This window comes from Styela clava, chromosome 1 (assembly GCF_964204865.1).
Source record: "Styela clava chromosome 1, kaStyClav1.hap1.2, whole genome shotgun sequence".
NCBI lineage: Eukaryota > Metazoa > Chordata > Ascidiacea > Stolidobranchia > Styelidae > Styela > Styela clava.
The window spans coordinates 27,522,912-27,533,584 of record NC_135250.1 but is presented as its reverse complement, the minus strand read 5'-3'; the positions used below and the strand labels follow the sequence as shown (position 1 = coordinate 27,533,584).

At 29.9% G+C, this 10,673-nt stretch overlaps 1 protein-coding gene across 2 annotated transcripts; it reads right to left on the bottom strand.

The window, feature by feature from the left end:
- Positions 1-2,283: 2,283 nt before the first annotated feature.
- On the bottom strand, positions 2,284-6,970 carry LOC144425689 (uncharacterized). Of its 2 annotated transcripts, none has more exons than XM_078115203.1 (8): positions 6,800-6,970; positions 5,882-6,115; positions 5,545-5,739; positions 4,991-5,194; positions 4,525-4,713; positions 4,015-4,237; positions 3,509-3,646; positions 2,284-3,434 (listed from the first exon to the last, which is right to left on the bottom strand). In XM_078115203.1, the coding sequence occupies exons 1-8, from the start codon at positions 6,834-6,836 to the stop codon at positions 3,398-3,400; spliced, it is 1,257 nt and encodes a 418-aa protein (XP_077971329.1). In that variant the 5' UTR covers positions 6,837-6,970; the 3' UTR covers positions 2,284-3,397. The 2 variants fall into 2 exon arrangements, with proteins under 2 accessions (XP_077971329.1, XP_077971331.1); XM_078115205.1 differs by having other exon boundaries at positions 4,018-4,237.
- Between the last annotated feature and the right edge of the window lie 3,703 nt (positions 6,971-10,673).

The following is a 10,673-nucleotide window of genomic DNA, read 5'->3' as shown; positions in this document are numbered from 1 at the left end:
GGTCTCGATACTCCATAAACTAGAGAGGCCTCAGAGATTTTAATGAACATTATTCTTTTAAATTTTTAGTCACCGCAAATCAGTCACGTGAGAATGTCTACAAAATACGCAGCGCTCAAAATGAGTTGGACTTTTTGGCAACCCGCTCACTTAGTTAATCGCGCCACCGTTAAAGATCCTCAAGTTTCTATGGATGGCAATAAGTAGCTTGGGTGCGGGCCTCAACTATCAGCGGAGATCATGGGCGCCTACCGGCTTGTTATTTATATTTGTTTATATACGTATTACTCAATCCAGCCAAACTGAAGTTTTCGTCAAAAAATTTAACATCAATATGCATACGAAAAGACGTCGTATTCCCATAAAAATATCACATTTCATTCCAGAAATTAGTTGTATACTCAAACATTCAAGCGTGATCATCTTCATAGTCTTTCCATTTATAATATAAAGCAGGTCTTCTCAAACTGTTAAGCTCGAGGCCTCTTTCAACATTTCTAAATTTTTCGCGGCCACTGTTAACGTTTAATAATGCTGAACAGTCCGAAATATGCATTTTTGATATTTTAATGACATAGTCAATTATCAAGTTTTAGTAGAACTACTCAGTAACAAACACATTTTCACTCAGGTTAACATTACTCAGTTATTCAGTATGATGGGTGCGAATGATTTTTGCTGCACAGCAATTCTTGTTGTTGCTCAATGTTTGTTTATTTATGCAGGTCACAATAGTTATGAATTAGGATCTCTGGCCACCGACGTCATGGTCGATTGGCATTGTTACTCATTCGTAGTGATCAAATTCAGCATAAGGCAGCAGTTTGTGCGGCGTCAAATTACCAGCAGGAAAAAAACTCACGGCGCACCTACACAAAAATAAAATGCTGCCTCTGAATAAAATACAATTTTCTCATCGTTTATGTGTACTTTATGACTTTTAAAGTTTATAAACAGTTAGGCCTAAATATAAATGCAAAAGGTTAACTTTTTTTCCTTATCTCTGCCTGGTTTTTCTTTAAAATGCTAAAAAAAATCACTCATGTTCGATAAACACGGTTAAGAAAATAAATAAACTGCAGCCTACGAAATTGCAGCAGGTAGCGTTTACCTCTTCTGTTACGTAACAATTGACCATACGTAACAGAATTTAAACAACATAGAAAGGTAAGACGAATTTATTGATTCATATACACCACTTTGCTAACAAAACATTTGGAAAAAATGAAATATGTGAAATATTAAATCTTATATAAGTTAATATTTAACACAAATCTCTTAGTTTTCGAGGCGCATTTAGCAAATCTTCTTCGGGAACCGCTGACTTAACGATTAAAGCGTCAATGTTGTGCAAGCACGCGCAGATCGGGTTTTTGTCATTGCTATGCAAGCACGATGATTCTACCGTGTTTACCCAAAAATAGAACCTGGCCTGAAAATGCGACCAAGCCTAAAATTAAAAAAAGATTTTAATAAAAGCCCTACTTTTCTGAATAAGACCTAGTTGATAGCTCCAATTTTTTTTTGACCTAGTCGATAGCAAAAATCTTTCCTACTCTTTTTAAATGATTAGTAATTTATGTTTACCAGTTATTTTAAATAAAAACATGTTATTTAGTAGTGAATGGAAATTGGTTTTAATATTTTGTATATTTGAAAATCTCATAATTATCTACTTTGTAATTTTGTTTTGGATAAATGAAAATTAAAGACATCCCCCCGAAATAATCCCTAGTGTGATTTTTCGAAAAAAAAAAAATTGAAGACAATGTTTTATTTTCGGGGTATTCACTTGGAATCGTTAGGTTTTAGTTTTACACAAGTTTTATTAATTGTGTTTCGAATCAAGAGTCTAAAAAAGTACATTAGATATATATATTACTTTGTGTAAAACTAGTGTTCCATTTGCGGCCCCCAAAATTCGTTTCGCGGCGCCTAGTTTGGAAGCCCTGATATAAAGGATTCATTTTCATGTCATAACTTCAAAGTTTACATTATTGTTTAATTTGCTCAAGTTAGAACACGAGACCTAATCTGCCATCCTGTGTGCTATGACCCTGGGAATCAAAGCGTCGTAATCAATTTGCTGCTCATTCGTTTGAATACACGCCAAGCGCGACTAATATATATTTGTTTCCTTTTAAAGTTATTTTTTGAATCCAATTTTGTTAAATTATTTATTATTATGAACAATAGAGACAGCTTGATGAAATTGATGAAGAGGTTTCAATCTACTACTCTCGTCAAAAATATTACTGTGTTGTATTGAATGAAAATTTATTTTGTCAAAACAAATATATTTTACAAAGTTTATACAAGCAACTAAAAGTAATTTAGTTATGGCAATAAAACTTTACAATTCCTCAAAAATAAAACAAACGACGTAGAAAAACTATTTCGTACTTAAAAAGAAAATTTAGAATTTATGATATTTTGACAAAATATTTTTGTCATTTACACACTATTGTTCTATACGCCTATAAATGAATTTATTAATCAACAAATAAAATATTCAAACTTACCAGAAATGCATTAAATATGTAAAAAATTTAGATATAACCTATTATATAAGATTTCATTCTTAATCTCGTTGAAAAAACAAAAACAGAGAAAAATAGAAAAAAGAAAAGAGAAAAATACATTAAACCAGTGGTTCCCAAATTGGGGTCAGCAAACTTTTGAGGTCCGTGAAGCACTTTCAGAGGGTTCGCAAAACAAATCTGTAATATTGCTAATAGCTTTATAATTCAAAAATCAAGTCTAAAATTTATGAAAAGTCATTTTTTGCTGCTTTGCAATCACGGCAGGGGTCACTGATTCTTCACTTTCTGTTTCGATTTCAATGTGATGTGGACAGAGAGAGTTCAAATTATGCCACCCCATGTTTACTAACTGCAGTGCGGTAGCTAATCATTTAAACGTTTACCAAATATCGAAACATACTGAATGTTAATGTTTTGTTTCAGTGCACACGGCAGGGATTAAAAAAATTTCCCGAACTTGCCTAATTTCTTGCCAATCATTGCGTAATTTTTCAAACTTCGAGTTTACTTAAAATTTGAACTGTAATAGAGACAAAAAGACATGTAGTGTGTGGGCTATTATATTAATTTAAATATAATGAGAACACTAGCTTGCAAGGACCAAGCTTTCTTTTGAAATATATCTTATATAAAATAGAAAATTAAATTTTCTAAAAGCAACAAAAAGTCCTAAACATGCCCTTGATTTAACTCCCAACTCAAACTACAAAACAATAACATATTTAGAACCGAATCCGAAATATAGAAGTAGTCACAACTATTTCACTGTTGATTGGGTGTTTCAGATTATTTACAAACGATGGTCTTCAAAACAATATTCTTTCATTTTCAATGAAAATGTCATCAATGATTCTTCAATGAAAGATTTGAACAGCATATTTTTCCGTGACTCTGTATGTACATAAAAAAATACAAACCTTTGAATTTACCTTAAATACATAAAATTGAGTTAATGGTGTTCTCACTTTTCAACTTCAAAAATTTCCTCTAGTAGTTTAATCTTCTCTTCAAATGTAGCATCCCATTCTTCAATTTCCTCGTAAATATTTTCTGATGAGACATCCGACCAAGGTTGTAACTTTGGTAAATTCATCGTGGGAAGACTAGGTACAAATTTATTTTTGTCAGATGTTAGGTTCTGATCGCTTAAAATTGATCGAGTTGTGAAACATGTCTTTGAATTGACAAAAATATTTATATGGTTGATTAAATTGTTATATTCAATCAAGCTTATTTACTCAATACTGAATGAATAAAAATTTGAAATAATTCGATTTCCCATCACGATACAATTGCATACAACTAATAGCGTGAATTCTAATTTTTGTATATGTATACTATATACCTAACGTTAATAATGATACCGATTGCCTATAATCATTAATCATAAGAAATTTTAATTGAAAGTTTGTTAAATGAGCTTAAAGCAATTGAATGAAAATAAATGTCCGAATATATAGCTTAGGCTTACCACTCGGAGGGCATTGGGGCAGATGTTGTCAAATTATCGTTGTGTGAAGTGTTTCCAGGTTCTTCATTTGAATTTGGCAGGCCATTTTGTCTTGGTTGTTGCCTACTGTTGAGTTTTTTAATTTCGGTCAAAACATAGACAATTACAATGCAAAATGAACCCGCTAGAACACTAAGTATAATGAGAAGTAGCACGTTTTCGTTCATGACGTAAATTTGTTGAACTGTCAAATGAATTAAATTAATTAACGCAATTTAGAAATCACTAAAAATGTTCAAGCTAAAGCTTTTTCAAAAAAATTCCAGTATTATGGGTTTGATAAATTGTTTGTTAATAATTTTATATTTAATTTTTTGTCACACAAAATCAAAAGAACTATTTTTATGATGGTTGAAAGAAAAAATGTTTGAATAATAAGATTTTTGTGTTGATATTGTTTTTAAATTTATACATAATTAATTGTAATATATTTGCGTAAATGTTATTATCCAAATTACATTTGAAACCTACCTAAAGTTGTGTATTCCAATCTAAATTGAATTAAAGATGGTTCGCACATGTATTTTAGATATATTTTAGGAGTATCCAATTTTTGAGTAACACAATTTGTTTTGCCAAGACCGCCGTCATAAGACATGTAGTAGATCATACACACAAATTTTGCGTTAGAGCTGAAGTTAATATTCATGTTATATCCATCTAAATGTATACGATTAAAAATTAAAAATAAATAAATAAAGAATTTGAACAAAATTTTAATTGATGATTATTCAACGAGGAAACTTGTTATAGTTTGACTATGTTTCTAGTTTTTGATATTTTTTTAGTATAAATTAAAATAAACATGAATTGAAAATAATTTAAAATATATATATATGTTTTATTGCGTTCAATTTATGAAGTTCAGGTATTTACTGAAAATATGATCGTTTTGCTGAAAATCAACAAAGTATCTTTGTCATAAGATACACCATACCTGGTGTTTCCATCCACAACATTTCTCTGTCTTTTGCACTTGTAGTTCCGGTAAAGTTCAAAATTAAAATTTTACTCGTATTGTTTTGACTAGCAGTCAAATTAAAAAACCAAGAACACACTCTTTGGCCACATTCAGATTTTTTTTTAGGACTTTGAATTGTTCCATTATAATTGGGAATTGAAATATCATTGCATGTGTTCTCTTGAAGAAAAGTATTGTTTTATTCACAAATATTTTAAGTGCAAGTGAAAGGAGGATATATTGAACATATATTTTTGTAACAAACAGTGGGATGTGTGAAAACCATTAAAAAAAATCGGAAAAAAGTGTGATGTGAAAAATATGATTTTTTTTTTTTAAATGAAATGAATAAATTTATTTGAGAAAAGAAATGTTTTGAGTCGTATGGGAAGCCGTTATGCCGCTACACCAACTGTAATTCAAAAAATAACTATTCGACATATCCGAATAAAATGAAAATGATTTTTATTGTTAATGATGTATTTGAAAATTGAATTTTTTATTTTTTCATTCAATATCAACATACATACCACAAGGATATAACGCATAGTCTATAGTAAACTGGAATCTGCTGGGCTCGCATTTGAATTTGAGTATAACGTCGTCTTGTACTTGACGAGGAATCCATTGTAGAGTTTTCATTTCATCCAAACAATCATTTGAGATGTAGTAAGACAAAATCACGGTACGATTTAAGTCAAAATCGATTTTTCTGTAATCCAGTCCTTAATTTTAAAATTTACGTTTTGTTCAAATAAAGGCTTAAAAGAAATTTGATGTTTATGTTATGCAAACTAGGTGAAATCAAATGTTTTACATTTTATTCATTCAATTAGATTAAGTCATATTTATTTAGCTTTACTATACCTTCTATTTCAATCCAGAGTAAATCATTATTTCCGACGCCAGAAATTTTCGAAACATTCAATACAAGTAAGTTGGCATTTTTGGTATAATGATGATCTTTGTTCAACCCAAATTTCCATGAACATATTTTATTATTGCACTCATTCTGGTTTGAAGGGCTCATTATTGTTCCTGATCCTTGATTGATTACACTCCCATCTGCGCACGTGCTGGCTGTTGAACATGATATCAAACCTGAAATATTAGTTTTGATGACAATCAGAAATCATTGAATTACGTTATTAGTGACAGATAAATGTCATAATATCAGTATTTGTAATTGATATACAATAGTGGATTAGCCAATTATTTATATTGTATTTTTCATGTTATAAATTAGAATAACGAGCTATTTTTCCTTTAATTACTAAATTGTAAAGTAAACTTAACAACATTTTGTGCATAAGATGAAAGTCAATAATGAACCATGGACCCATAATAACATGATTGTTTTACTGTCTTTGAAATATAATGTCATTTTCTGACGCATATTTGTTTTTATATTTTCCAATATCAAATTCAAGTTCATAAATTTGAAGTAATTCATTGTTGAGTGAAAAAAATTATTACTTTATTGGCTTGCGTTTTTATAGATTATTCACATTTGGAGGGTACTGTCTACCTCCTCTAAACCATACGAAATTGAAATTAGTAATTAGGTGATTTTCATTTGACTTTCAATAATTTAATGCACACGCAATATATAAAAATAATCGAACAAATAGAATTCAAAACATAATAGATATATAATTTCATTTTAATAGTGTTCTCGATTAAAATTTCACATTTTAGTTGGGACAGTTTCGAGTTTTTATGAATAGAAAAAAGTAGTTTAAATAATTGTATTGTAATGAAGTTGCTCTTACTCTACTCACTTACCAAGGACTAAGAGAATAAATCCAATCACGCATTGCATCCTGTGAATATTAATGCTTTCCGACGGCGATCATGTAAACTTACAATTAATAATGAATTTTTAATCAGTATAAGAAAGAAATTGTAAGATACGTCAATCTTCACAGTTTACACTCTAATGCGGATGATTATCATACCACCCATACACTAATATGGAAAGAAAATATAACCGCGCATATATGAGGAAATGAGTTTTTCTTGGGTATTTCCTATAGAATTCGCATATACAGTTCGAATGACGCTTTAGCACATTGAAATATTTCAAAACAAATTGTCAATACAAGACGATGAATCTCATTTTGCTTGCGTTTCTTCCTGTACCAATAGAATAGAAACTGCCGAAGCTATTATTTTACTTGTTTTCTACCAATAGGACAAAACTATTCATCAGTAATAGAATTGCTGCTAACGCATGGCGCAAATAAAATCGCTCACGTATACATTTTCGCCATATTTTGTGCTTTGCATAAAAACACGCAATTATTTTTGAAGAGATATCTTCGAAAAAAAATATTTTATTTTAATGGGAAAACACTGTATTTCTGATAAATATCACTAATGAGGTGAATGCAAAAAATAGTTAGATATTCCCAAATATATTCTTGCCAAGTTCACGCGATGTGACTCAATTGGCTTTTCTCAATTTGAATTGTCCCCGTGTGAACACAAAAGTATAAATTAATCACATCTATATTCTATCGAAATTTAATTTTAGAATATTTACATACACGTATACATATGAAGATTTAATAAAATGAAACGTTATAGTTTTTAATATTTCGGATTTCCTTCATTCCCCGTGAATAAAAATAGGGATACCTAAGGGTATTTTACTTTAATAAAACTATGTTTTAGAGCTGCAACATAGCTGCTGGTTATTATTAATATTATTATTATTTTAATGATGCTTATAACTGGCTTAGTTTTGCGCACCAGGACTGTGATATTAAGCGTTGGGTGTTAAAATGCTTCGACCCGTTACGAGTACGTATTCTATAACAAAGGAAATAATTTTAGGATTTGTTAGCAAATTGATAATATTCACGGGTACTATAGTTCTTTACTTAAATAAGTAAAATTGATTTTGGCAAGTCAATTGCAGCAAACCACACCGAGTGAACGATTTTTGGACATACCAAAATGATTCCTAGAAATATATAAATAAATACCGGAAAGTTTAACCAAAATCATATATGCTACACCAATATTTCCACCCAATTCAAGCTTATTTCTTTGAGATTAATTTTAACGGGAATTTTTCCCATTTACTCCTTTACAAAACACTTTTTGCTGGAGTCAAACATCATACCCAGTGCTACGATTAAAAATTAACTTAATACTCATGCACGAAACTTATGCACGAAACTAGATTTATATTTTCTCTGAAGGGTAAAACTGAACTAATAAGGCAAATATCTACATGCGAGAATGCTCAAAATTAAATAATGCAAACTTTATTATGGCAATAATAGAACTTGTAATTTGAACATTTTTGGTTGCTTTGTATTCGATGTTATAATATTTACGTATAAATAATGGCATAGGACGAATGGGATTTGAATGAGTGAATGAGGTTCTCCTCGTATATAAATTACTATACTTCCATGCTTGAAATATTGCATGATTTTGCACATATATCCTTTATTTCTGCTTGAATATTAAACTGAATCCTGCTCAAATTAAAAAAATAAACATTATGAACATAAGATACACGTTTAATGCAATTCAATTCTGATATTCTTTTTATAAACGGTCTGGAAATTTTAAAATCGTTGCAGTAAGGTACACAAATGTGGTAACCATATTGTATGCACCGATACCCGTGAAATTCTCCTATGCGCACTTTCATCAGGAGCGCAACGTGTTGACTGCAGTACAAACGACACATGATATTATAAGTATGTGACAGTGACTTTTAATCAAAATTTTCATCAGAATTTGACCAAGGCATTATTGTATTTTAAATAATATTAATAATAAATTTATCAAAAATAGTATATTAGGGATTTTGTTTATGGCAATATTGGAAGCTGTTATATTTATTTTCAGATTCTGTTGGTCCAGCCTCCATATTGGATATTCCATCGATTAAAAATATTACAATGGATTTTGTTTCTATGTATTAAATAGCATTACCCAATGTGTTATTTCAAAAATACCCTTACGCTCTTCCTGTTCTATGCGTCAATTACATTGTATTGTTATATTGTGTTAGGAGACACTTTCATTCAAGTCAATACTTATAATATTGATGCGCATTACAGTTTGTGGATGCTGTCAACACTGTTAAAAATTAGCATCAACATGCATTATTTATTACATCTTATTTATAGACATTTTGCTAAATTGATTTAAGTTTCACTCAAAGGGTACATTTAATTGATGAATTATATATTTTGTTATTATAAGTTTTGGTGGTATTTTGTCTCAAAATACAATGTTGACACTTTATCTAGTGATGCATTTCTGACAAAAAATAGCAATGTTGTTCAAGTCAAAATGTTGTATTTTTTATTCACAATGTTTTTAAATGCCAGTGAAAGGAAGAAATATTAAACATATACTTTTGGCAAATAATAGTCGGATGTGTGAATAATATACATTTGCATTCACATATGCCTTTTGAATGACGCTTTAGAACATTGAAGTTTTTTAAAACAAAATGTCAACACAAGGCGAGGAATCTCATTTTTCTTGCGTCGCTTCCTGTTTCGATAGAATAGAAACGACCGAAGCTTATATTTTACTTGTTTACTACCAATAAGACAAAACTATCCAATGGTAATGAAATTAATGTTAACGCATGGCTCACAAAAAATCGCTCACATACACATTTTCAATGAATTTTGTACTTTGCATTAAAACTAACTATTATTTTTGATGAGATATCTTTAAAAAAAAAATTAATATAAAAGTAGACTACTGTTTTCTAAACAATATTACTGATGATGTGAATGCAAAAAAATAGTTAGATATTTTCAAATATATTCATGCCCAGTTCACGCGATGTGAATCTCTTGGCTTTTCTCAATTTGAATTGACTCCGTGTGGCCAATAAAGTATAAATTAATCAATTCTATATGATATTGAAATTTTATGTTATAATATTTACATACTCGTATACATACATAAAGAGTTAATAATATGCAACGGTATAGATTTAATATTTTGAATTTCATTCATTGCCATGAATAAAAATAGGGATGCTTACAGATATTTGACTTTAATAAAAATTATGCTTCAGATCTGCAACATAGCTGCTGGATAACCTACATCAAATATCAATTGCAGCGACCCTCGTCCAGTAGAAGATTTTTGTACATACGAAGTTGAGTAATAGAAATGCAAAAATAAATACCAAAACGTTTGGCAACAATTATATATGCTACACCAATATTTCAACCAAAGTCAAGCTTATTTCTTTGAAATTAATTTTTTACCGGAAACCTATTTCATTTACTCATTTAAAAAGACTTCATGGTGGGGTGAAGAAATCACACCCATTACTAAGATAAAAAAAAGTTTACACAAAATATTCAGGCAAATATCGTCATGTGTAAATGCGTAAAATTTAATTATGCAAACTTCAATATGCCAAGAATATAATTTGTTATTCGAACATTTTTTGCTCGTTTTGTTTTTCATGTTATAACATTCACGAAAAGAAAAGGGAATGGGGTTCTCCGCGTATACAAATCAGTTTCAAGTTAAAATGCTTCAAATCTTGCGTCTTGCGGTATTTTCTAATGAAGAACAGAAAAAGACAGAGAACTACATGGATTGAAGCATCATGTATTTAGTATTTCATCCTAAATACGTTTTGTTATTTTCAGCAAAA

Bases quoted from the DNA above. Each gene is read 5' to 3' on its own strand.
- LOC144425689 (XM_078115203.1), bottom strand. From the start codon at position 6,836: ATGCAATGCGTGATTGGATTTATTCTCTTAGTCCTTG. The intron at 6,116-6,799 runs GTAAGTGAGTAG...CTAATATTTCAG, and splicing joins ATTTATTCTCTTAGTCCTTG to GTTTGATATCATGTTCAACA. The intron at 3,647-4,014 runs GTAAGCCTAAGC...ATTTGTACCTAG, and splicing joins GCCCCAATGCCCTCCGAGTG to TCTTCCCACGATGAATTTAC.